The sequence below is a fragment of the Rana temporaria genome, chromosome 6, assembly GCF_905171775.1.
Source record: "Rana temporaria chromosome 6, aRanTem1.1, whole genome shotgun sequence".
Classification (NCBI taxonomy): domain Eukaryota; kingdom Metazoa; phylum Chordata; class Amphibia; order Anura; family Ranidae; genus Rana; species Rana temporaria.
In genome coordinates, this window is record NC_053494.1 from 221775324 (window position 1) to 221801913 (window position 26590).

The window sequence follows — 26590 nt, forward strand, 5'->3', positions numbered from 1 at the left end:
CAACTACAGTGTTCGGGGAGGTACTAGATGGCTGGGTGCTTACACGTAATACAGCAACAAAAATACGACATGTTGAAGAATGTAGAGCTTTTGAAAAGATGGGGGCAGTAGAGGGGGGGCTGCATGCAGAGGTCAAAGCTGAAGAGGGGTAAACGTGAGATGTGGATGGGGTATGCAGAGGTAAGAAGCTGTGGGAGAAGGCTGAATTCTGTACTCTGTATGTAGCGCACACCTGAACTCTGCGGTCTGTGTGTAACCCCCTCCCTGAACTCTGCAGTCTGTGTGTAACCCCCTCCCTGAACTCTGCAGTCTGTGTAACCCCCTCCCTGAACTCTGCAGTCTGTGTAACCCCCTCCCTAAACTCTGCAGTCTGTGTGTTACCCCCTCCCTGAACTCTGCACTCTGTGTAACCCCCTCCCTGAACTCTGCACTCTGTGTGTAACCCCCTCCCTGAACTCTGCAGTCTGTGTGTAACCCACTCCCCGAACTCTGCACTCTGTGTGTAACCCCCTCCCTGAACTCTGCACTCTGTGTGTAACCCCCTCCCTGAACTCTGCACTCTGTGTGTAACCCCCTCCCTGAACTCTGCACTCTGTGTGTAACCCCCTCCCTGAACTCTGCACTCTGTGTGTAACCCCCTCCCTGAACTCTGCACTCTGTGTGTAACCCCCTGGTATTTAATGACCCTGTTAAGACCCTCCCACTGTTGGTGAAATTTGACCCCACCCACTATTTGATGCGGTTTGGAGGGTGTGTGTAAGGGACAGGGGGGGGTTGTGATTGAGTTCCTGTACCTATTTTCCAAAAAAAAAGCCCTGTACACCACTATTCCAATGTTGCTACAACACTACTACACCACTATTACATTGTTATTACAATGCTACTACACTGCTGCAACAACACTACTACATTACTACACCGCTTCTACAATGGTACTACACCACTACTACAGAGAATGCTTTGCATTAATTCAGAAACATTCCCAGTGCCTGTGCTGAGCAGACATTGGTGTAGTAGTAGCAGTGTAGTAGTGTGACCAGTGATTTCCAGCTTCCCGGGGGAGTGGCCGGGTGGGGTGTATACAGGGCGGGTTCCATTGGAAAGATTTCATGTCTGGGATTCTTCTTGGAGGAGGAGTCGGTGGGTGGAATTCTGTCCGGTGAGACGTCTTGTTTCTCTCCTGCGATGGAGGAACGATGGGGGCGGGGTGTGCGACCAGGAGACCCCAAATGTGCCGCCATGTTGAACGGTGTCACCGGCTGGTGCTGGTTGTCTGTCCCCCCCCAAAAAAGGTGCCAAAGGTGGTAGCGGAGAGGGGGAGGAGGCAGACAAGGGGAGCTTCCCCTTTTAGGTGGAGCTCCACTTTAACACGAGGCACCTCCCCTACTACTCCCAGCTCTCCGCCCCTTCCTGTCGTGATCAGGATGAGTTTGGTGAATTTCTGGTGATGAGTGGAGTGTTCTCTGCTGCCTGTGACATGTGAGTGGCAGTTCAGAGTGGCAGTTGGCGCAGTGAGTGGCAGTTCAGAGTGGCAGTTGGCGCAGTGAGTGGCAGTTCAGAGTGGCAGTTGGCGCAGTGAGTGGCAGTTGGCGCAGTGAGTTTTGCGGTGCATGCTGGGAGAGAATCGTCTGTGTGTCGCATTGTTCTGTTGATGAAGCGGAGTGGTTGATGTGATGTGTAGTTTCCTCTTCTCAGAGGCTTCGCCATCTTCACGTACTACCTCAGTATTCCAGCTGTAATTGGTCCTCTGATTGGAGGATAGATGGATAACAGGGTAACGTCACTTCCTTTCCGCTCTGTGTCTGATCTCTGCCATGAGAGATCCCGTAGGACCTCAGTTATCATCTCACCAAATACTAACCAGCCTATTGGTGGTTGGGCAACACAGACGGTCCTTCTTTCAGAAGCCGATTATCGGATCTCTGTGTAAATGTCGGGATTGATGTTCCTTCTCAGGAGAAGACGGTTTTTCCTCCCCGCGGTCCCCAGGAACACACAGGTGACAGTTTCTGGTTGTTGTAGTATTTTGGTGTCGGCACTGAGCTGAGGAGCCGCGTGTACAGCCGGCACTGAGCTGAGGAGCCGCGTGTACAGCCGGCGCTGAGCTGAGGAGCCGTGTGTACAGCCAGCACTGAGCTTTGGAGCCGTGTGTACATCCGGCTGTTCTCTGCTGCAGGGAGACTGGGAAATACTGGTGACTAATCCTTTGGCCTCTGCCTTGTTTTGAGCACATGACAGGTCCTCTTTAGTAATCCTCAGGCAGTAGAGTGCGAGCTTCCCGTACAAATCGCTCCTCACACCACATACAAGGTGCAGCTCCTGTAAACGGCCAGATTGGAATGAAACTCTGGAAATGCATATAAAATGTGTTCTGTCTGTGAGATGCACTGTGTAAGTCCTGCTGATTTTTCTAGAAATTGGACTGAAGATTTGCCAACTCCGGGGGAGGGGAGGGGGGATAGAAATGATGACCATGAGCTGAGATTTGTCTTCTGAGAGGAAATAATGTGTCAATAAAGATGTGATGATGGTGCACAGCGTGTTCTCTCTGTGTCCTTCCCGCCCTCTCCGTGTCCTTCCTGCCCACTCCGTGTACTTCCTGTCCCCTCCGCGTCCTTCCTGTCCTCCGCGTCCTTCCTGTCCCCTCCGTGTCCCCTCAGCGTCCTTCCCGTCCCCTCCGCGTCCTTCCCGTCCCCTCAGCGTCCTTCCCGTCCCCTCCGCGTCCTTCCCGTCCCCTCAGCGTCCTTCCCGTCCCCTCCGCGTCCTTCCCGTGCCCTCCGTGTCCTTCCCGTCCCCTCCGCGTCCCCTCAGTGTCCTTCCCGTCCCCTCCGCGTCCCCTCAGTGTCCTTCCCGTCCCCTCCGCGTCCTTCCCGTCCCCTCAGTGTCCTTCCCGTCCCCTCCGCGTCCTTCCCGTGCCCTCCGTGTCCTTCCCGTCCCCTCCGCGTCCCCTCAGTGTCCTTCCCGTCCCCTCCGCGTCCTTCCCGTCCCCTCAGCGTCCTTCCCGTCCCCTCCGCGTCCTTCCCGTGCCCTCCGTGTCCTTCCCGTCCCCTCCGCGTCCCCTCAGTGTCCTTCCCGTCCCCTCAGTGTCCTTCCCGTCCCCTCCGCGTTCTTCCCGTCCCCTCAGTGTCCTTCCCGTCCCCTCCGTGTCCTTCCCGTCCCCTCCGCGTCCTCGGATTCTGTGTCATTATTAAAGAACTCTGGATCCAGAGAAAAGGGAAATATATCTGTGTGACCCCCCTACTCTCTGTATATATATATATATAATTACACACACCCTATAGACTGCAGCTTCCTGAAATGCCGATCTCTTCCCCCGCCGATCCCAATCCGAGGAGAGAAGTGATCTCTCTAATCTATAGAATGAAGAAGTCGGCACACCGTGTATATATATCATTTATTGGAGCGATCACATGACGATCAGTACGATGTTTGGGGGACACGCAGGACCCCTTCATTAGTCCTCATGAGAGGAGTGTGAGCCCGCGGAGCGCTTCAGGGGAGCACATGCTATAAAATGATTTTATATATATTGTATGGCGGGGGCAGGGACCTTTCCCATGTAAGGGCCGGCGGATTCAATGTATGGAGAGCGACATTCACCTGATAATAATAATCCTCACATAATAATAGCAACAGTTCAGGATCCCCTCACTAATACAAAACCAGTTCACTGCCCCTCCCCCATCCTGGCACTGCCAGCCAGCATGGTCTGTAGGTGAGGTCTCTGTCCCCAGAGGTGATGGAGTCTCTATCCCCAGAGGTGATGGAGTCTCTGTCCCCAGAGGAGAAGGTGTCTCTGTCCCCAGAGGTGATGGAGTCTCTATCCCCAGAGGTGATGGAGTCTCTGTCCCCAGTGGTGATGGAGTCTCTGTCCCCAGAGGAGAAGGTGTCTCTGTCCCCAGAGGTGATGGAGTCTCTGTCCCCAGAGGAGAAGGTGTCCCTGTCCCCAGAGAAGAAGGTGTCTCTGTCCCCAGAGGTGATGGAGTCTCTGTCCCCAGTGGTGATGGAGTCTCTGTCCCTAGTGGTGATGGAGTCTCTGTGCCCAGTGGTGATTGAGTCTCTGTCCCCAGAGGAGAAGGTGTCTCTGTCCCCAGGGGTGATGGAATCTCTGTTCCCAGTGGTGATGGAGTCTCTGTCCCCAGAGGAGAAGGTGTCCCTGTCCCCAGAGAAGAAGGTGTCTCTGTCCCCAGGGGTGATGGAGTCTCTGTCCCCAGGGGTGATGGAGTCTCTGTCCCTAGTGGTGATGGAGTCTCTGTCCCCAGAGGTGATGGAGTCTCTGTCCCCAGGGGTGATTGAGTCTCTGTCCCCAGAGAAGAAGGTGTCTCTGTCCCCAGGGGTGATGGAGTCTCTGTCCCCAGGGGTGATGGAGTCTCTGTCCCCAGGGGTGATTGAGTCTCTGTCCCCAGGGGTGATTGAGTCTCTGTCCCCAGAGGAGAAGGTGTCCCTGTCCCCAGAGGTGATGGGGTCTCTGTCCCCAGAGGTGATGGAGTCTCTGTCCCCAGAGGAGAAGGTGTCTCTGTCCCCAGAGGTGATGGAGTCTCTGTCCCCAGAGGAGAAGGTGTCCCTGTCCCCAGAGGTGATGGAGTCTCTGTCCCCAGAGGAGAAGGTGTCTCTGTCCCCAGGGGTGATGGAGTCTCTGTCCCCAGTGGTGATGGAGTCTCTGTCCCCAGAGGAGAAGGTGTCTCTGTCCCCAGAGGTGATGGAGTCTCTGTCCCCAGAGGAGAAGGTGTCTCTGTCCCCAGAGGTGATGGAGTCTCTGTCCCCAGAGGAGAAGGTGTCCCTGTCCCCAGAGAAGAAGGTGTCTCTGTCCCCAGAGGTGATGGAGTCTCTGTCCCCAGTGGTGATGGAGTCTCTGTCCCTAGTGGTGATGGAGTCTCTGTGCCCAGTGGTGATTGAGTCTCTGTCCCCAGAGGAGAAGGTGTCTCTGTCCCCAGGGGTGATGGAATCTCTGTTCCCAGTGGTGATGGAGTCTCTGTCCCCAGAGGAGAAGGTGTCCCTGTCCCCAGAGAAGAAGGTGTCTCTGTCCCCAGGGGTGATGGAGTCTCTGTCCCCAGGGGTGATGGAGTCTCTGTCCCTAGTGGTGATGGAGTCTCTGTCCCCAGAGGTGATGAAGTCTCTGTCCCCAGGGGTGATTGAGTCTCTGTCCCCAGAGAAGAAGGTGTCTCTGTCCCCAGGGGTGATGGAGTCTCTGTCCCCAGGGGTGATGGAGTCTCTGTCCCCAGGGGTGATTGAGTCTCTGTCCCCAGGGGTGATTGAGTCTCTGTCCCCAGAGGAGAAGGTGTCCCTGTCCCCAGAGGTGATGGGGTCTCTGTCCCCAGAGGTGATGGAGTCTCTGTCCCCAGAGGAGAAGGTGTCTCTGTCCCCAGAGGTGATGGAGTCTCTGTCCCCAGAGGAGAAGGTGTCCCTGTCCCCAGAGGTGATGGAGTCTCTGTCCCCAGAGGAGAAGGTGTCTCTGTCCCCAGGGGTGATGGAGTCTCTGTCCCCAGTGGTGATGGAGTCTCTGTCCCCAGAGGTGATGGAGTCTCTGTCCCCAGGGGTGATGGAATCTCTGTTCCCAGTGGTGATGGAGTCTCTGTCCCCAGAGGAGGTGTCCCTGTCCCCAGAGAAGAAGGTGTCTCTGTCCCCAGGGGTGATGGAGTCTCTGTCCCCAGGGGTGATGGAGTCTCTGTCCCCAGGGGTGATGGAGTCTCTGTCCCCAGTGGTGATGGAGTCTCTGTCCCTAGTGTTGATGGAGTCTCTGTCCCCAGAGGTGATGGAGTCTCTGTCCCCAGGGGTGATTGAGTCTCTGTCCCCAGAGGTGATGGAGTCTCTGTCCCCAGAGGAGAAGGTGTCTCTGTCCCCAGAGGTGATGGAGTCTCTGTCCCCAGAGGAGAAGGTGTCCCTGTCCCCAGAGAAGAAGGTGTCTCTGTCCCCAGAGGTGATGGAGTCTCTGTCCCCAGGGGTGATGGAATCTCTGTCCCCAGTGGTGATGGAGTCTCTGTCCCCAGAGGAGAAGGTGTCTCTGTCCCCAGGGGTGATGGAGTCTCTGTCCCCAGAGGTGATGGGGTCTCTGTCCCCAGTGGTGATGGAATCTCTGTCCCCAGTGGTGATGGAGTCTCTGTCCTCAGAGGAGAAGGTGTCTCTGTCCCCAGGGGTGATGGAGTCTCTGTCCCCGGGGGTGATGGAGTCTCTGTCCCCAGGGGTGATGGGGTCTCTGTCCCCAGGGGTGATGGGGTCTCTGTCCCCAGTGGTGATGGAGTCTCTGTCCTCAGAGGAGAAGGTGTCTCTGTCCCCAGATCTCCCCATTGTGGGAGGGGCAGAGACACAAACAATTCTGGGGAACTCTCATCGTTGTGGGAGGGGCAGAGATGCAAAGAAACCTCTTAAACTGATCAGTAAAACTTTGGTACTCAAGTTCATCTTTCCCTCGTTTGGCTGTAGTGGACTGGCAGTCATTCTATACAGTCACTGTACCCCCGGGAGGGTCAGGGATGGGGTGTTGGGGTCACTCTCAGGGCGGGAGTTTGGCTCCATCACACAGAAAGCAGCGCAGACACAGAAATAGTAATAAAGTTTTCCGGCTGGGATGAGGCGAGGCGTTACCCAGGATCCTTTGTGCCTGTATCTCCGGGATTACCCAGAACCCTTTGTGCGAATCGTGGTCCCGTCTCAGGCTGTACCCAGAATGCCGTGCTCTAGTAATGCTCCGGATGGTTCTGCAGACAGGAGATGAATTCCTGGACGGGGCGTCCTTCATAGCAGATCCGATACACGCCCACAAACAGGGGGAACCTGCAGACAGGGAGATGATGTCATAGTGGATTGCATTGGAAGTACCTACTCTACTGTAAGCTGTTGAACAAAGGGGGGTACTTCCTGGAAGGGGGGAACTCAATGGTTGTTACTTTGTATCTCTCTCTCCTGACTGATCAATGTTTATAAACAATGGCCCAGATTCTCAAAGGACTTACGACGGCGCAGCGCCATGTACGCCGTCGTAAGTCCTAATCTGACCCGTCGTATCTATGCGTCTGATTCTTAGAATCAGTTACGCATAGATATCCTGCATTTTTTTTTTTTTTGACCGCTAGGTGGCGCTTCCGTCGAATTCCGCGTTGAGTATGCAAATTAGCTAGACACGCGAATTCCTGAACGTACGCGCGGCCGACGCAGTAAAGTTACGACGTTTACGTTAGGCTTTTCCCGGCGTAATGGTGCCCCTGCTATATGGTGGCATAAGTGCAGCGCAACAATGTTAAGTATGGCCGTCGTTCCCGCGTCGAAATTTTCAAAAGTTACGTTGTTTGCATAAGTCGTCCGTGAATGGGGCTGGACGTCATTTACGTTCACGTCGAAACCAATGACGTCCTTGCGGCGTACTTTGGAGCAATGCAATCTGGGACATTCCACGGACGCATGCGCCGTTCCGAAAAAACTTCAATCACGTCGAGTCACTGTAGTTTTGCATAAAACACGCCCCTCTGATCCAAATTTGAATTAGGCGGGCTTACGCCGGCCGATTTACGCTACGCCGCCGCAACTTACGGAGCAAGTGCTTTGAGAATACAGCACTTGCCCGTGTAAGTTGCGGAGGCGTAACGTAAATCGGATACGTTACGCCGCCGCAAGGATACGCCGTTCTACAAGAATCTGGCCCAATGTTACTTTGTATCTCTTTATCTCCTGTCTGATCAACGTTTATAAACAACGGGGTAGATTCAGGTAGCAATTACGCCTGCGTATCCATAGATACGCAGCGTAATTGCTAAGTAGCGCCGGCCTATCAACTTTCTGTATTCAGAAAGCTCGATACGCCGACTGTAGCCTAAGATATGACTGGCATAAGGCTCTTATGCCGTCGTATCTTAGGCTGCATTCTGACGCTGGCCGCTAGGTGGCGCACCCGTAGTTGTCAGCGTAGAGTATGCAAATTGCATACTCACGCCGATTCACAAACGTACGCGCGCCCGGCGTTCGAGTTTTACATCGTTTGCGTACAGCGCTTCCGTCGTAAGGCTGCTCCTGCTATTAGGAGGCGCAGCCAATGCTAAGTATGGACGTCGTTCCCGCGTCGCGTTTTTCGAAATTTGCGTCGTTTGCGTAAGTGGATTGTGAATGGCGCTGGACGCCATTTACGTTCCCGTCTAAGCAAATGACGTCCTTGTGGCGTCATTTACCGCAATGCACGTCGGGAAAGTTTCCCGACGGAGCATGCGCACTACGTTCGGCGCGGGAACGCGCCTAATTTAAATGCCCCCTACGGGATCATTTAAATTACGCGCGCTTACGCCGGCCACTTTTACGAAACGCCGCTGCAAATTACGGAGCAAATGCTTCGTGAATGAAGCGTAGCTCAAGTAATTTACGGAGGCGTAGCGTAAAAACAGTACGCTGCGCCGCCGTAGTAGTGCGCTCCCCTACTTGAATCTACCCCAATGTTACTTTGTATCTCTCTATCTCCTGGCTGATCGATGGTTATAAAAGATTGGAGTGAACTAGGACCTCCTGATCCACACCTTAGTTCTGGGTCGGGGTGAAGCCATCGGATCTATATGACAGGCAGCGATCAGCAATGGCCGCCTTCCTGTGGAAAGTCACTTGGAGGGCCGCAGAGAACAGACAACGCAGATGATACAAATCTGTGGATTATCTTTCTTACTTTTCCAGCACTCCCTTCTGTTTGAGGATGTTGTAGACGTCGGCGGAGGCCGGGGGGCCCTGGACCTTCTGTCCATTCAGCATGTCTCTCTCCAGCTCCTCGATGGACTGAAATGAGAAGAGAAGCCGCGTTACGCCGATGACGTCACAGACCATCCGTATCCAGCAAACGGCGCCCAAAACCCAACTCAGAGATCTCGGCACTCACTTTACCAGACCTGACGAAGGCTTCCGCCACTCTGCGGTTCCTTCCGCCATAACAGGTGGTGATGAGGTCGGCGACGCCGCAGCTCTCCAGGAAGGTGCTGGTGGAGACGGCGCCGGTGCAGAAGAGACGAGCGAACGCCACCATTTCCATCAGACCGAGACGGATCACAGCGGCCTTCGTGTTATCACCGAAGTCCAGACCGTCACAAAATCCAGCGCCCACCGCGACTATATTCTGACAGGAGAGAAAATATACCGTCATCCGCCATAACACCGACATACACTATCATGTAGTACACAAGTATTATCACCAATCTAATCAAGTAAAATACATCAAACTTCCACCAATTATAGTCCGTTATAATAACGATTGAAATCCTCCCTTCAGCCTCCCCTTCCGTCGTATATCCTCTTATAACCTCCCTCCATCTCCTCCTTCAGTCTTATGTCCTCCCTCCGGCCTCCCCTTCAGTCTTCTGTCCTCCCTCCATCCCCTCCTTCAGTCTTGTGTCCTCCCTCCGGCCTCTCCTTCAGTCTTATGTCCTCCCTCCGGCCTCCCCTTCAGTCTTATGTCTGGCCTCTCCTTCAGTCTTGTGTCCTCCCTCCATCCCCCCTTCAGTCTTATGTCCTCCCTCCGGCCTCTCCTTCAGTCTTATGTCTGGCCTCTCCTTCAGTCTTGTGTCCTCCCTCCGGCCTCTCCTTCAGTCTTGTGTCCTCCCTCCGGCCTCTCCTTCAGTCTTGTGTCCTCCCTCCAGCCTCTCTTTCAGTCTTGTGTCCTTCCTCCGGCCTCCCCTTCAGTCTTATGTCTTCCCTCCGGCCTCCCCTTCAGTCTTATGTCCTCCCTCCATCCCCTCCTTCAGTCTTATATCCTCCCCTTCAGTCTTATATCCTCCCTCCATTTCCCTCTTCAGTCTTGTATTCTCCCTTCGGCCTCCCCTTCAGTCTTATGTCCTCCCTCCACCCTCCCCTTCAGTCTTATGTCCTCCCTCCCTCCCCTCCTTCAGTCTTATGTCCTCCCTCCGGCCTCTCCTTCAGTCTTGTGTCCTCCCTCCGGCCTCTCCTTCAGTCTTGTGTCCTCCCTCAGGCCTCTCCTTCAGTCTTCTGGCCTCCCCTTCAGTCTTATGTCCTCCCTCCGGCCTCTCCTTCAGTCTTGTGTCCTCCCTCCGGCCTCCCCTTCAGTCTTATGTCCTCCCTCCGGCCTCTCCTTCAGTCTTATGTCCTCCCTCCGGCCTCTCCTTCAGTCTTGTGTCCTCCCTCCGGCCTCTCCTTCAGTCTTGTGTCCTCCCTCAGGCCTCTCCTTCAGTCTTCTGGCCTCCCCTTCAGTCTTATGTCCTCCCTCCGGCCTCTCCTTCAGTCTTATGTCCTCCCTCCATCCCCCCTTCAGTCTTATGTCCTCCCTCCATCCCCTCCTTCAGTCTTATGTCCTTCCTCCGGCCTCTCCTTCAGTCTTATGTCCTCCCTCCGGCCTCCCCTTCAGTCTTATGTCCTCCCTCCATCCCCCCTTCAGTCTTATGTCCTCCCTCCATCCCCTCCTTCAGTCTTATGTCCTTCCTCCGGCCTCTCCTTCAGTCTTATGTCCTCCCTCCGGCCTCCCCTTCAGTCTTATGTCCTCCCTCCATCCCCCCTTCAGTCTTATGTCCTCCCTCCATCCCCTCCTTCAGTCTTATGTCCTTCCTCCAGCCTCCCCTTCAGTCTTATGTCCTCCCTCCCTCCCCTCCTTCAGTCTTATGTCCTCCCTCCGGCCTCTCCTTCAGTCTTGTGTCCTCCCTCCGGCCTCTCCTTCAGTCTTGTGTCCTCCCCTCCTTCAGTCTTGTGTCCTCCCTCAGGCCTCTCCTTCAGTCTTCTGGCCTCCCCTTCAGTCTTATGTCCTCCCTCCGGCCTCTCCTTCAGTCTTGTGTCCTCCCTCCGGCCTCTCCTTCAGTCTTATGTCCTCCCTCCATCCCCTCCTTCAGTCTTATGTCCTTCCTCCGGCCTCTCCTTCAGTCTTATGTCCTCCCTCCGGCCTCCCCTTCAGTCTTATGTCCTTCCTCCGGCCTCTCCTTCAGTCTTATGTCCTTCCTCCGGCCTCTCCTTCAGTCTTATGTCCTCCCTCCGGCCTCCCCTTCAGTCTTATGTCCTTCCTCCGGCCTCTCCTTCAGTCTTATGTCCTCCCTCCATCCCCTCCTTCAGTCTTATGTCCTTCCTCCGGCCTCTCCTTCAGTCTTATGTCCTTCCTCCGGCCTCTCCTTCAGTCTTATGTCCTCCCTCCTTCAGTCTTCTGTCCTCCCTCCGGCCTCTCCTTCAGTCTTATGTCCTCCCTCCATCCCCTCCTTCAGTCTTATGTCCTCCCTCCATCCCCTCCTTCAGTCTTGTGTCTTTCCTCTGGACTCCCCTTCAGTCTTGTGTCTTTGCTCTGGCCTCCCCTTTAGTCTTGTGTCCTCCCTCCGGCCTCTCCTTCAGTCTTATGTCCTCCCTCCATCCCCCCCTTCAGTCTTATGTCCTCCCTCCGGCCTCTCCTTCAGTCTTGTGTCTTTCCTCCTGACTCCCCTTCAGTCTTCTGTCCTCCCTCCATCCCCTCCTTCAGTCTTATGTCTTCCCTCCGGCCTCCCCTTCAGTCTTATATCCTCCCTCCGGCCTTCCCTTCAGTCTTATGTCCTCCCTCCGGCCTCTCCTTCAGTCTTTTATCCTCCCTCCGGCCTTCCCTTTGGTCTTATGTCCTTCCTCTGGCCTCCCCTTGAGTCTTATGTCCTCCCTCCATCCCCCCCCTTCAGTCTTGTATTCTCCCTCCGGCCTCCCCTTCAGTCTTATGTCCTCCCTCCATCCCCTCCTCCTTCAGTCTTCTGTCCTCCCTCCATCCCCTCCTTCAGTCTTGTGTCTTTCCTCCGGCCTCCCCTTCAGTCTTATATCCTCCCTCCGGCCTCCCCTTCAGTCTTGTGTCCTTCCTCTGGACTCCCCTTCAGTCTTGTGTCCTTCCTCTGGCCTCCCCTTTAGTCTTATATCCTCCTTCCGGCCTCCCCTTCAGTCTTATATCCTCCCCTTCAGTCTTGTGTCCTTCCTCCAGCCTCCCCTTCAGTCTTCTGTCCTTCCACCATCCACCCCCTTCAGTATTATATCTTTCCTCCGGCCTCCCCTTCAGTCTTATGTCCTTCCTCCGGCTGCCCCTTTAGTCTTATACCCTCCCTCCGACCTCCCCTTCAGTCTTGTGTCCTCCCTCCATCCCCTCCTTCAGTCTTGTGTCTTTCCTCCGGCCTCCCCTTCAGTCTTGTGTCCTCCCTCCGGCCTCTCCTTCAGTCTTATGTCCTCCCTCTGGCCTCCCCTTCAGTCTTGTATCCTCCCTCCGGCCTCCCCTTCAGACTTATGTCCTCCCTCCGGCCTCCCCTTCAGACTTATGTCCTCCCTCCAGCCTCCCCTTCAGTCTTATGTCCTCCCTCCGGCCTCCCCTTCAGTCTTATGTCCTCCCTCCGGCCTCCCCTTCAGTCTTATGTCCTCCCTCCATCCCCCCCTTCAGTCTTATGTCCTCCCTCCATCCCCCCCTTCAGACTTATGTCCTCCCTCCAGCCTCCCCTTCAGTCTTATGTCCTCCCTCCAGCTTCCCCTTCAGTCTTATGTCCTCCCTCCGGCCTCCTCTTCAGTCTTGTGTCCTCCCTCTGGCCTCCCTATCAGTCTATCACAGTTTACTCTGCTTCAGGTTTGAATGAACACAGGATGATATCCTTCCCCCACTCTCCACCCCCCTATGTACCCACACCAGCCGACAGGAGAGGCAAGCTGGCGGCACTGTGGGGGGGGGGGGTGGCCCAGGCACACAGGGTGGAATCGGATGTGGGCAGCACAGGGAGGGGGATCAGTGCGGTGGAGGACAATTACAGAATGCTGCACTGTGTCTGTGCCTCTCCCTCCAGCAACTGAAAGGAGGCGGGAGGAAGAGAGGGAGAAGCCGGCTTTCAGCTGCTGCAGGGAGAGACACAGTGCAGCATTGTCCTCACCGATCCCCCCGCTGTTAGAGCCCCCTACAGTAGGCCTGATGGTACCGCCTTGTCAGCGGCCCTGCATGTGGGTGTTACCTATGTAAATACAGCCCGCCTAGGAACGCCCACTCCTCCAGACTGACACCCACCTATCAATTTCCATATCTAATCCTAAGAGCCCGCCCACTGCTTGCAATTCATTTGCAAGCAAGCTTTTCCATTCAATGCAAAAAAAGAAATGTTTTTGGGGGTGACACCCACTTTAAATGAGACAACATACAATAGGCGGAGAAGACGGATTGTGGGAGGAGTTTCACCTTCAGGGCTCCGCAGATCTCCACCGTGTCGCAGTCCTCCACCACCGTGATCCGGAAGTTTGCCGTCTGCATCAGTTCTTTAAAGATCTGTCCATGTTGTGGATTCTTACACCCTGCAGAGACATTGAGGGGGGAGGGGGTCAGCACTCCTTGGGCTGTATGATGGCGCTCACGTGCCGGTGCCCCCCTGGGGTAAGAGGAGGCATTGAGGCTTCAACATCTACAAACTGTCATCACACTTTTCTTATTTTGTTTCCCTCTCCTCTGCCTAGGGTGCAGTGGCGGTCCGTCCATAGAGGGCGCTGGAGCGCCGCCCCCTCTGGCTCTCGCCAGCCACTGAGTCTAATAACATACATTCATGCATTGCACCAATCTATGTTATTGTTGGCGCTGCCGCTGGTCTATTCAGAGATGGCCGGACCTTGAGCGCCGACCACCTGAATAACGGCAGCTGGTTGGCTGAGCGGAAGTGCCTATCAGAGCCAGCGGCTTTCCGAGTACAGCCCTCGTCTCCCGGATGTCTTATCCTCGGAACGTACGGGGGGTGCGTCCCTTGGATAAGACTGACGGCCGTCTCAGCCAATCAGGTTCCCCGATTCTGGTTATCGGTAACCTGATTGGCTGAAGCGTCACCAAGGCGGGAGAAGACATCGAGGGACGTGGAAGGAGTAAGGTAAGTGCATTTTACAGGGCACAGCGGCAACAATGGGCACAGAGGCGACAAAGGGCACAGACGCATCAATGGGCACAGTGGTGACAAAGGGCACAGTGGAATCAATGGGCACAGTGGTGACAAAGGGCACAGTGGAATCAATGGGCACAGTGGTGACAAAGGGCACAGTGGAATCAATGGGCACAGAGGCGACAATTAAAGGGCACAGTGACATGCACAGTGGCAACAATTGGCACAGTGGTGACAATTGAGGGGCACAGTGGCTGCGTTTGATGACATGGCACAGTTATGATAATTGATGGCACAGTGACTGCATTAGATGGCATGGCACAGTGATGATAATTGATGGCACAGTGGCTGCGTTTGATGGCACAGTGGTGACAATTGATGGCACAGTGGTGACAATTGATGACACAGTGGCTGCTTTTGATGGGCACAGTGAGGCTGCAATTTTTTTCTTTTTTTTTTCTTCTTATGCGCCCCCCCCAAAAATTTTGAGCACCAGCCGCCACTGCTAGGGTGTCAAAAATCCTTGCACCAGCCCTGCCCAAACAGGTAATCAGTGCCCTGATTACAGTAAAGCCCCCCCAGTGCCACAAATCAGTGCCCATCATTGACATCAATCAGTGCCACCTTTCAGTGCCCATCAGTGCGGCATATTAGTGCCTCTTCATCAGCGACCTTCAGTGAAGGAGAAAAATTACTGTTTTACAAAATTTACTGACAGAAACTAAGAATTTTTTATTTTTTTCCCCAAATTTTCAGTCTTTTTTTGAAGCTTGTACAGAAGACAACCTGCCTGGGCGTAACTACTAAATGCAGCCTGCTGGCGCCATATTATTCTGGCATCCCGATCGATTTAAGTAGCAGAGAGGTCTGTGATTTGCGATCTGTCTCATGGAACGGGCTGGAAAATGAAGTGATTGTACTGAAGTGATTGACAGACTCATTGTGAATGTGGAGGGAACGTGTCCTACCAGGAGCTGTAATCGCCCCCCCGGGGGGCCCAGAGTGGCAGGAACGGAACGCTCACCCGGCGGGCAGTGTGTAATAAAACACAATCATAAATATAATTCTGCGTTCTTTCCTGATGGAGGATATTATTCACCACAAATCATATTCAGGTGATAAATTCCAGGAGGCCCCGTCACCAAATCCTGACAGGTCCGTGTGCGCCCCCCACAGGGCGGTTCATGGCGGAGCAGTGGATGTGGATTCAACGCCCCCCCATTATTCCTAACATCTCCCATAAACCAATCAGATTGTATAATCGTTTGTTCTGTGTAACATTCCCTTCATTTCCCTCTATGGTACATTGTATGTCAAACACGAGACCCACCAGCCTGAATCCAACCCACCAGCCTGAATCCAGCCCACCAGCCTGAATCCAACCCACCAGCCTGAATCCAGCCCACGAGCCGAATCCAGCCCACCAGGCAAATCCAGCCCACGAGCCGAATCCAGCCCACCAGACGAATCCAACCCACCAGCCTGAATCCAACCCACCAGCCTGAATCCAGCCCACCAGGCGAATCTAGCCCACCAGACGAATCCAGCTACCAGCTCAAATCCAGCGCACCAGCCTGAATCCAGCCCACGAGCCGAATCCAACCCACCAGGCAAATCCAGCCCACCAGACGAATCCAACCCACCAGAAGAATCCAACCCACCAGCCCAAATCCAGCCCACCAGACGAATCCAACCCACCAGACGAATCCAACCCACCAGACGAATCCAACCCACCAGCCCAAATCCAGCCCACCAGACGAATCCAACCCACCAGACGAATCCAACCCACCAGCCCAAATCCAGCCCACCAGACGAATCCAACCCACCAGACGAATCCAACCCACCAGACGAATCCAACCCACCAGACCAAATCCAGCCCACCAGCCTGAATCTAGACAATTAGGCGAATCCAGCCCACCAGGCGAATCCAGCCCACCAGATGAATCCAGCCCACCAGGCAGATCCAAACCAACAGCCCGAATCCAGCCATCCAGCCCAAATCCAGCCCACCAGGCGAATCCAGCCCTCCAGCCCACCAGGCAAATCCAGCCCACCAGGCAAATCCAGCCCACCAGGCGAATCCAGCCCACCAGATGAATCCAGCCCACCAGGCGAATCCAGCCCACCAGGCAAATCTGGCCCACCAGATGAATCCAGTTCACCAGGCAAATCCAAACCACCAGGCGAATCCAGCCCAAATCTAGCCCACCTGCCCGAATCCAGTCCACCAGCTCGAATCCAGCCCACCAGGCAAATCCAGCCCACCACCCCGAATCCAGCCCACCAGCCCGAATCCAGCCAACCAGCCCGAATCCAGCCCACCAGCCCAAATCCAGCCCACCAGCCTGAATCGAGCCCACCAGGCGAATCCAGACCACCAGATGAATCCAGCCCACCAGCCCAAATCCAGCCCACCAGGCGAATCCAGACCACCAGGCGAATCCAGCCCGCCAGATAAATCCAGCCCACCAGATGAATCCAGCCCGAATCCAGCCCACCAGCCCGAATCCAGCCCACCAGATGAATCCAGCCCACCAGACGAGTCCAGCCCACCAGCCCCAATCCAGCCCACCAGCCCGAATCCAGCATGTTTTGCATTATTTAACCACTTGAATACCAGGGGGCACTTATACACCTTCCAGCCCAGGCCAATTTTCAGATTTCAGCGCTGTCGCAATTTAAATTAAAATTACGCTGTCATGCTACTCTGTACCCAAACACATTTTTTATCATTTTGTTCTCACAACTGGAGCTTTCTTTTGGTGGTATTTGATCACCTCTACGATTTTTATTTGTTGCGCAACAAATAAGGAAAGACCGTAAATTTAGAAAAAAAAAAAATAAGTATTTTTTTTGTTTCTGTTAATTTTTTTTGTAAATAAGTAAGTTTTCTTCTTCAATGATGGGCACTGATAAGGCGGCACCAATGAGGTGGCACTGATGAGCACTGATATTGGGCACTGATAGGCGACACTGTTGGGCACTAATAGGTGGCACTGGCAGGGCCGCCATCATGAATTATGGGGCCCCTTACACAGCTTCAGGCCTGGGTCCCCTGGAGCAGAGAACCAGGGGGGGGGGGGGGGGGGTTGCTGCCGCCTGAAATTGAGAAGCGGGGGTGGGGGGGGGCTTTTACAAAAAAAAGAAGAAATAAAGAAAAATATATATAAAGAAAAGGGTGGTAGCCATCCAGGCCCTGGGGACCTCTGGGCCCTTTAATAAAAAGAAATAAAATATATATATAAAAAAAATATATAATTTTTTTTTTAAAAGGGGGGTTGCCACCTGGGGTCCTCTGGACCCTTTAATAATAATAATAATAATAATAATATACACATATATATATATAAAATAAAATAAAAGAAATAAAAAAATATATAAAAAAAAGATTTCCGGGACCCTGGGGACTACCGGACCTCTAAAAAAAAAAAAAATGGCCCTTTAATAAAAAATAAAAAAAATATTAAAAAAAGATATATATTTTTATAAAAAAATAAATAAAAAAAACGAAGGGTTGCCGGGGGCCTCCGGGCCCCTTACAGGTGTACTGCCTGCCCCCCCTGATGGCGGCCCTGGGCACTAGTATGCGGTACTGATGCGCACTCATCCCTGGTGGCCCAGTGTGGGCATCCAAGGGGGGCTGCGCTGATAAACAATCACGGCACTCGGCCACAGTAAGCCAGCAGTCAGAAGTCGGCAGCCGACATCTTTTTACACCCAACAAAGACTTGCATTTGACACTTATTCTTACCAGAAAACTGAGCTTATATCGTGAAACTGTTTCGATGTAGAATTATTTGTTCACCTATCCTTCGAAGGATCAGTCACCCCTGCCGGACAGCGCAGTCAGATCCCTGACCTCACTCTTCTATGCAGTGGATGTCCTTACATTATCCTCATATGAAGATAAAGCATTGATCACAGACCGATCATTCCCATCACTGGCCTTACCGATGGTGGTCTCACAGAACTTCTCCTCCGCCACCTCGCTGGCGATGTTTGCCCCCATCAGAACGCTGACCTGTATACCGAGCTTCTCCCGGATCACATCTGAGATCAGCTTCAGTCCGTTGGGCCCCTGATCCACTCCCTGCGGAGGGGGAGAAGACCTAAAATTAGACACATTGGCCCAGATTCTCGTAGTTCGGCGTATCTTTGCGGCGGCGTAACGTATCCGATTTACGTTACGCCTCCGCAACTTAGACGGGCAAGTGCTGTATTCTCAAAGCACTTTCTCCGTAAGTTGCGGCGGCGTAGCATAAATCGGCCAGCGTAAGCCCGCCTAATTAAAATTTGGAACAGGGGGGCGTGTTTTATGTAAATGTTCTGTGACCCGACGTGATTGACGTTTTTCACGAACGGCGCATGTGCCGTCCGTGGAAATCTCCCAGTGTGCATGGCTCCTAATACGCCGCAAGGACGTCATTGGTTTTGACGTGAATGTAATTTGCGTCCAGCTCCATTCACGGACGAGTTACGCAAACAACGTAAAATTTTCAAATTTCGTCGCGGGAACGACGGCCATACTTAACATGGGTACGCCGCACTTACGCCACCATATAGCAGGGGTAACTATACGCCGGGAAAAGCCTAACGTAAACGGCGTAACTTTACTGTGTCGGCCGGGCGTACGTTCGTGAATTCGCGTATCTAGCTGATTTACATATTTAGACGTGTAAATCAGCGTACACGCCCCTAGCGGCCAGCGTAAATATGCAGTTACGATCCGACTACGTAAGAGACTTACGCCTGTCGGATCTAATAGATATCTATGCATAACTGATTCTAAGAATTAGGCGCATAGATACGACGGCACAACGCAGAGATACGACGGCAAATCTGGAGATACGCCGTCGTATCTCCACTGAGAATCTGGCCCATTGGCCCAGATTCACAGAGAGCAAGGGCGCACATTACGCCGCCGTAGAGCACACACCGTACGTCACACCAATGCAGCGCAGAGAGGCAAGCATTGCATTCAGCAAGCCAGTGCTCCCAACGCTGCGCCAGCGTGGGTTTCGAAGGCGCACGTCGGCGTAGGTGGAAGTGGGCGTGACCCCATGCAAATGATGGGCCGAGCGCCAGACAGGTAAGTATCACGAACTGCGCATGCGTCGTGACGTGGACGCAAGAACAGCACCCCATACGCCTGCTCACAACCACACCGGCAAAACTGCCTAAGCTACGCCGGATCACTGCGTACGCCGTGAACATAACGTACGCCCAGCCAGACACACGTCCTACGCACAATACGCCGGCTTGTGTTCCCTGGTGCAGACCTGAGCATGTCTGCTGCTGAGTTACACCTCCTTTATGGGGAATAACTTTACGCCGGACGTACAACTTACGCGCATTTCGCGTAGCATGCGCCGGGCACATGCACGTTCGTGAATCGCCGTATTTCCCTCATTTGCATGTTTAAATGGCTAATCAATGGGAGCGGCACCATGCGCCCAGCCTAAATGTGCGCCCACCCTAGGTCGGCGGCGTGTAGCCTATTTTTAGGCGCATATTTGTTTGTGGGTCTGGCGCACACATACGCCGGCGCACATTTGCGTAACGTGTTATACCTCGGCGTAAGTGCTTTGTGAATCTGGGCCATTGAGCCCCTGCCTAAGGGCACCCTTGTAATAAGGGCCTCCCCATCCTATGTACCTGAATGAGCAGCACAAACAGCCCCTGAGTCATCCTCTACCCCCATCCCATGTGAGGGCCCCTGTATGGAACAGTTCAGCCCTGTGCTTCTGATAGGCCAGTCAGTTGGGGGGGTGTGGACATACGATATATACATCCGTGAGAGAAGGATGGAGGTGGGAGGAGTTGAGGCTCCGTACGGTGATGAACCTGCCTGCTCATCGACAATTACCAGAGGGGTCATCCTGAGGGCCCCAACCTTAGAGTGTCACGCAGGAAAACCCATACCTCCCCCATGGAGCCGTACAGAAATGTCTCTCACATTTCTAGGAGTTCAGACAGGAAATAAAACGTATTGCTGAATCCCATATAATATAATACGGGGGAGGGGATGGGGCGTGGCTGTTTATCCCTTTTGTGACCAGATGTCAAATTACCCCATGACTAACAGGCCCAGCTAAATTATGTGCAGCTTTTATTTGCTACTCTGTGCAAAAAGTTTTACAAATATATATATATTTTTTTTAAGGTATTATTATTATTTTTTTCAATACTGTAATTGTATTTGACAAGTCCAGTATTAAACAGACTCACATCGCCACCTTCAGGCTATGATGTCCTCTGCAGGTTGAAGGATTACTTTATCAATGAAGCCCTCAGCCTGCAAGTGATCGATATGTTATAGCTGACATGATGATTATAGGATTAGGACCGCTCTGATTGGTTCTCGGGTTGTCAGCAGGGACTGAAGCTGTCGGTGAGAACTATGAGCCGCACATAGGCCCGGATTCTCAGAGGACTTACGATGGCGCAGTGCCATGTACGCCGTCGTAAGTCCGAATCCGAGCCGTCGTATCTATGCGCCTGATTCGTAGAATCAGTTACGCATAGCTATCCATTAGATCCGACAGGCCGTCGCTTCCGCGTCGAAATTTTAAAAAGTTACGTGGTTTGCGTAAGTCGTCCGTGAATGGGGCTGGACGTCATTTACGTTCACGTCGAATCCAATGACGTCCTTGCGACGTCATTTGGAGCAATGGACTTTTAAATGAGATACGTTACGCCCGCACAATTTTGCGCGGCTGTGCGTGAATCTGCCCCAAAGTGTTTGCCGGTGGCTTTCATACAGAGATTGGGCTGGATTCAAGAAGCAATTGCGCCTGTGTAACCATAGTTACACATCCGCAATTGCTTACTTGCCCCGGCGTAACGAATGCTCCTGATTCAGGAACCTCGTTACGCCGACTGCAGCCTAAGATATGCGCGGCATAAGGCTCTTATGCCTGCATATCTTAGGCTGCATTCTTGCGATGGCCGCTAGGTGGCGTTCCCGTTGTGCTCAGCGTATAGTATGCAAATTGCATACTAACGCCGATTCACAACGTTGCGCGAGCCCTGCGTACGCAATTTACGTTGTTTCCGTACGTCGGTTTTTGCGTAAGGCTGCCCCTGCTATTAGCAGGGGCAGCCAATGTTACGTATACCCGTCGTTCCCACGTCGCGAAATTTCAAATTTATGTAGTTTGCGTAAGTGAATCTTGAATGGCGCTGGACGCCATTCACGTTCACTTTGAAGCAAATGATGTCCTTGCGACGTCATTTGCCGCAATGCACGTTGGGAACGTTTCCCGACGGAGCATGCGCTCTACGATCGGCGCGGGAACGCGCCTAATTTAAATGATTCCCGCCCCTCATTTGCCGGCGCGCCCGCGCAATTTACGGAGCTTCTGCTCGGTGATTTGAGGGCAGCGCAAAAAAATTGCGGGGGCACAGGGCAAAAACGTTGCCCTGCGCCTCCGTAAAAATAGCGCAATTCTACCTGAATCCGGGCCAATGTGTCCGGTGCCCTGCATGTAGATTAGGGGCCAAATGCATGGATTGGGGGGGCGGCACCCCTGCGCCATGTATGGATGGGCCGCCATTGTTCCAGGCTGAAGTATTTCTATAAAAAAAAAAACTATGGCGACCAGGTGGGGCCCACGATAGGGGGGAGGGGGCATGTCCTCGTCACCTTAATCAGAGAGATGCCGTAAGCTCCACATTTCAGGTGTCCGGCTAGCCGGTCGCAGATGGTGCCGATGAACTGATGGGGCACCACAAACACCAAGATATCTGCCCCGGATACCGCGTCCGCCAACTCCGGCATCGCCACCTGGAGAAGAAGAGAACACGCGGCGTTAGGGTGGTGATGTCATCACAAATACAGCTTATAGAATGCGTCATTGTAGCCTTTTCCTCCCAGCTCCTCCCCCAGTCTGGCCCCGCCCCGTTCTTTCACTCATGGAGGCTCAGCATCACATGGGTCATAGTCAGCATTTTTCTTCCTCCAAACAGTCCCCGTCCCCCTCAGGAAGACACAAGTACAGAACGTCTGAAGTCTCCCAACGATCATCTAAATGATTCAGAGAAGATCGGGAGAAAGTTCTGGGGTCAGAGAAGATCGGGAGAAAGTTCTGGGGTCAGAGAAGATCGGGAGAAAGTTCTGGGGTCAGAGAAGATCGGGAGAAAGTTCTGGGGTCAGAGAAGATCGGGAGAAAGTTCTGGGGTCAGAGAAGATCGGGAGAAAGTTCTGAGGTCAGAGAAGATCGGGAGAAAGTTCTGAGGTCAGAGAAGATCGGGAGAAAGTTCTGAGGTCAGAGAAGATCGGGAGAAAGTTCTGAGGTCAGAGAAGATCGGGAGAAAGTTCTGAGGTCAGAGAAGATCGGGAGAAAGTTCTGAGGTCAGAGAAGATCGGGAGAAGGTTCTGAGGTCAGAGAAGATCGGAGAAAGTTCTGAGGTCAGAGAAGATCGGAGAAAGTTCTGAGGTCAGAGAAGATCGGGAGAAAGTTCTGAGGTCAGAGAAGATCGGGAGGAAGTTCTGAGGTCAGAGAAGATCGGGAGAAAGTTCTGAGGTCAGAGAAGATCGGGAGAAAGTTCTGAGGTCAGAGAAGATCGGGAGAAAGTTCTGAGGTCAGAGAAGATCGGGAGAAAGTTCTGAGGTCAGAGAAGATCGGGAGAAAGTTCTGAGGTCAGAGAAGATCGGGAGAAAGTTCTGAGGTCAGAGAAGATCGGGAGAAAGTTCTGAGGTCAGAGAAGATCGGGAGAAAGTTCTGAGGTCAGAGAAGATCGGGAGAAAGTTCTGAGGTCAGAGAAGATCGGGAGAAAGTTCTGAGGTCAGAGAAGATCGGGAGAAAGTTCTGAGGTCAGAGAAGATCGGGAGAAAGTTCTGAGGTCAGAGGAGATCGGGAGGAAGTTCTGAGCTCAGAGAAGATCGGAGAAAGTTCTGAGGTCAGAGAAGATCGGAGAAAGTTCTGAGGTCAGAGAAGATCGGGAGAAAGTTCTGAGGTCAGAGAAGATCGGAGAAAGTTCTGAGGTCAGAGAAGATCGGAGAAAGTTCTGAGGTCAGAGAAGATCGGAGGAAAGTTCTGAGGTCAGAGAAGATCGGGAGAAAGTTCTGAGGTCAGAGAAGATCAGAGAAAGTTCTGAGGTCAGAGAAGATCGGAGAAAGTTCTGAGGTCAGAGAAGATCGGGAGAAAGTTCTGAGATCAGAGAAGATCGGGAGGAAGTTCTGAGGTCAGAGAAGATCGGAGAAAGTTCTGAGGTTAGAGAAGATCGGAGAAAGTTCTGAGGTCAGAGAAGATCGGGAGAAAGTTCTGAGGTCAGAGAAGATCGGGGGAAAGTTCTGAGGTCAGAGAAGATCGGGAGAAAGTTCTGAGGTCAGAGAAGATCGGGAGGAAGTTCTGAGGTCAGAGAAGATCGGGAGAAAGTTCTGAGGTCAGAGAAGATCGGGAGAAAGTTCTGAGGTCAGAGAAGATCGGGAGAAAGTTCTGAGGTCAGAGAAGATCGGGGGGAAAGTTCTGAGGTCAGAGAAGATCGGGAGGAAGTTCTGAGGTCAGAGAAGATCGGGAGAAAGTTCTGAGGTCAGAGAAGATCGGGAGAAAGTTCTGAGGTCAGAGGAGATCGGGAGAAAGTTCTGAGGTCAGAGAAGATCGGGAGAAAGTTCTGAGGTCAGAGAAGATCGGGAGAAAGTTCTGAGGTCAGAGAAGATCGGGAGAAAGTTCTGAGGTCAGAGAAGATCGGGGGGAAAGTTCTGAGGTCAGAGAAGATCGGGAGGAAGTTCTGAGGTCAGAGAAGATCGGGAGAAAGTTCTGAGGTCAGAGAAGATCGGGAGAAAGTTCTGAGGTCAGAGGAGATCGGGGGAAAGTTCTGAGGTCAGAGAAGATCGGGAGAAAGTTCTGAGTTCAGAGAAGATCGGGAGGAAGTTCTGAGGTCAGAGAAGATCGGGAGAAAGTTCTGAGGTCAGAGAAGATCGGGAGAAAGTTCTGAGGTCAGAGAAGATCGGGAGAAAGTTCTGAGGTCAGAGAAGATCGGGAGGAAGTTCTGAGGTCAGAGAAGATAGGGAGAAAGTTCTGAGGTCAGAGAAGATAGGGAGAAAGTTCTGAGGTCAGAGAAGATCGGGAGAAAGTTCTGAGGTCAGAGAAGATCGGAGAAAGTTCTGAGGTCAGAGAAGATCGGAGAAAGTTCTGAGGTCAGAGAAGATCGGGAGAAAGTTCTGAGATCAGAGAAGATCGGGAGGAAGTTCTGAGGTCAGAGAAGATCGGGAGAAAGTTCTGAGGTCAGAGAAGATCAGAGAAAGTTCTGAGGTCAGAGAAGATCGGAGAAAGTCCTGAGGTCAGAGGAGATCGGAGAAAGTTCTGAGGTCAGAGAAGATCGGGAGAAAGTTCTGAGGTCAGAGAAGATCGGGAGAAAGTTCTGAGGTCAGAGAAGATCGGAGAAAGTTCTGAGGTCAGAGAAGATCGGGAGAAAGTTCTGAGGTCAGAGAAGATCGGGAGAAAGTTCTGAGGTCAGAGAAGATCGGAGAAAGTTCTGAGGTCAGAGAAGATCGGAGAAAGTTCTGAGGTCAGAGAAGATCGGAGAAAGTTCTGAGGTCAGAGAAGATCGGGAGAAAGTTCTGAGGTCAGAGAAGATCGGAGAAAGTTCTGAGGTCAGAGAAGATCGGAGAAAGTTCTGAGGTCAGATGAGACCAAAATTCATCGCCGTGTTTGGAGGAAGAAAAATGGTGACTAAGGGCCAGATTCACAGAAGAGATACGCCGGCGTATCTCATAGAACCAGTTACGCATAGATAGCCCTAAGATCCAACAGGTGTAATTGACTTAGGATGCAATACCTCGGCCGCCGCTGGGTGGAGTTTGCGTCGTTTTCCTGCGTCGGGTATGCTAATGAGCATTTAAGGCGATCCACGACGGTCGAATTTCAATTTTTTTTTGTTTTGGCGTAAGACGTCAGGGAATACAAATGGACGCTACGCATGTCGCCGTTCTAAAACATTACGTCACATCGCGCAAAGCACGGCGGGAATTTCTAAACTGAGCATGCACAGTACGTCCGGCGCGGGAGCGCGCCTAATTTAAATGGTACACGCCCCATTTCAATTAGGCGGGCTTGCGCCGGACGTGTTTACGATACACCGCCGCAAGATTACAGGTAAGTGCTTTGTGGATCAGGCACTTACACTGAAAACTTGCGGCGGTGTAACGTAAACGGGTTAAGTTACACGGCCACAATTGTACGAGAATCTGGCTCTATGACCCTAAGAACTCCGGGCCAGATTCTCGTACAATTGCGGCCGTGTAACGTAACCCGTTTACGTTACACCGCCGCAAGTTTTCAGTGTAGGTGCCCGATCCACAAAGCACTTACCTGTAATCTTGCGGCAGTGTATCGTACGCGACGACGTAACGAACGCGAAAACTGCCGTGGATCGCCGTAAATGCTCATTAGCATACCCGACGCAGGAAAACGACGCAAACTCCACCCAGCGGCGGCCGAAGTATTGCATCCTATGATCCGACAGTGTAAGTCAATTACACATGTCGGATCTTATGGATATCTATGCGTAACTGATTCTATGAACCAGCCGCATAGATAGGACAAGAGATACGACGGCGTATCTCCGCTGTGAATCTGGCCCTCCATCCCTACAGTCACACGGGGGAGGGGGAAACATGAGGATTTGGGGGGTTTCTCTGATAAAGGTTCAGGCCGACTTTGCCGCATTGAGGGGCCAATGGGCGGGGCCACGTATTGTAAGATCTTGGATGAGAATCTTCTCCCCTCAGACAGAACACTGAATCACCCAAAACATACGGCCAAGGCAACAAATGAGGGGCTCAAGAAGGAGCACATGAAGGTGACGGAGTGGCCTAGCCAGTCTCCAGACCTTAATCCCATAGAAAATGTATGGAGGAGGATCTGAGACTTTGAGTTGCCAAGAAACCTTCAGGATTCAGAGAAGATCTGTAGAGAAGAGAAAATCCCTCCTGAGATGTGTAGAGACCTGATCACCAACTACAAGAAACGTCTGACCTCTGTGCTTCCCAACAAGGAACCTCCCCCAACTACTAAGGGACCTCCCCCAACTACAAGAAACGTCTGACCTCTGTGCTTCCCAACAAGGAACCTCCCCCAACTACTAAGGGACCTCCCCCAACTACAAGAAACGTCTGACCTCTGTGCTTCCCAACAAGGAACCTCCCCCAACTACTAAGGAACCTCCCTCAACTACTAAGGAACCTCCACCAACTACTAAGGGACCTCCCCCAACTACAAGAAACGTCTGACCTCTGTGCTTCCCAACAAGGAACCTCCCCCAACTACTAAGGGACCTCCCCCAACTACAAGAAACGTCTGACCTCTGTGCTTCCCAACAAGGAACCTCCCCCAACTACTAAGGAACCTCCCTCAACTACTAAGGAACCTCCACCAACTACTAAGGGACCTCCCCCAACTACAAGAAACGTCTGACCTCTGTGCTTCCCAACAAGGAACCTCCCCCAACTACTAAGGGACCTCCCCCAACTACAAGAAACGTCTGACCTCTGTGCTTCCCAACAAGGAACCTCCCCCAACTACTAAGGAACCTCCCCCAACTACTAAGGAACCTCCCCCAACTACAAGAAACGTCTGACCTCTGTGCTTCCCAACAAGGAACCTCCCCCAACTACTAAGGAACCTCCCCCAACTACTAAGGGACCTCCCCCAACTACAAGAAACGTCTGACCTCTGTGCTTCCCAACAAGGAACCTCCCCCAACTACTAAGGAACCTCCCTCAACTACTAAGGAACCTCCCCCAACTACTAAGGAACCTCCCTCAACTACTAAGGAACCTCCCCCAACTACTGAGG

The 26590-nt window shown here is 52.7% G+C and overlaps 2 protein-coding genes across 3 annotated transcripts in view; both read right to left on the reverse strand.

The window, feature by feature from the left end:
* Window positions 1-3377: 3377 nt before the first annotated feature.
* On the reverse strand, window positions 3378-6304 carry LOC120944291 (S-antigen protein-like). Of its 2 annotated transcripts, none has more exons than XM_040358317.1 (2): window positions 5393-6304; window positions 3378-5008 (listed from the first exon to the last, which is right to left on the reverse strand). In XM_040358317.1, exons 1-2 carry the CDS (start codon window positions 6283-6285, stop codon window positions 3652-3654), a joined length of 2250 nt encoding a protein of 749 aa, XP_040214251.1. In that variant the 5' UTR covers window positions 6286-6304; the 3' UTR covers window positions 3378-3651. The 2 variants fall into 2 exon arrangements, with proteins under 2 accessions (XP_040214251.1, XP_040214250.1); XM_040358316.1 differs by having other exon boundaries at window positions 3378-4168; window positions 4553-6304.
* A 209-nt stretch (window positions 6305-6513) lies between these two features.
* LOC120944295 (glycerol-3-phosphate dehydrogenase [NAD(+)], cytoplasmic-like) overlaps window positions 6514-26590 on the reverse strand; it is a 30085-nt gene continuing 10008 nt past the window's right edge. Inside the window, exons 3-9 of the mRNA XM_040358320.1 lie at window positions 21436-21576; window positions 17742-17880; window positions 13109-13221; window positions 8846-9079; window positions 8639-8745; window positions 6633-6771; window positions 6514-6598 (exon numbers count right to left, since the gene is read on the reverse strand). Coding sequence (XP_040214254.1) covers window positions 6675-6771; window positions 8639-8745; window positions 8846-9079; window positions 13109-13221; window positions 17742-17880; window positions 21436-21576 — 831 coding nt within the window. The 3' untranslated portion in view covers window positions 6514-6598; window positions 6633-6674. The remainder of the gene's footprint in view (window positions 6599-6632; window positions 6772-8638; window positions 8746-8845; window positions 9080-13108; window positions 13222-17741; window positions 17881-21435; window positions 21577-26590) is intronic.

Coding starts and splice junctions, on each gene's coding strand:
- LOC120944291 (XM_040358317.1), bottom strand. CDS start 6,285: ATGGGGAGATCTGGGGACAGAGACACCTTCTCCTCTGAGGACAGAGAC. Junction 5,009..5,392: donor GGGGACAGGGACACCTTCTC/CTCTGGGGACAG, acceptor AGACACCTTCTT/CTCTGGGGACAGGGACACCT.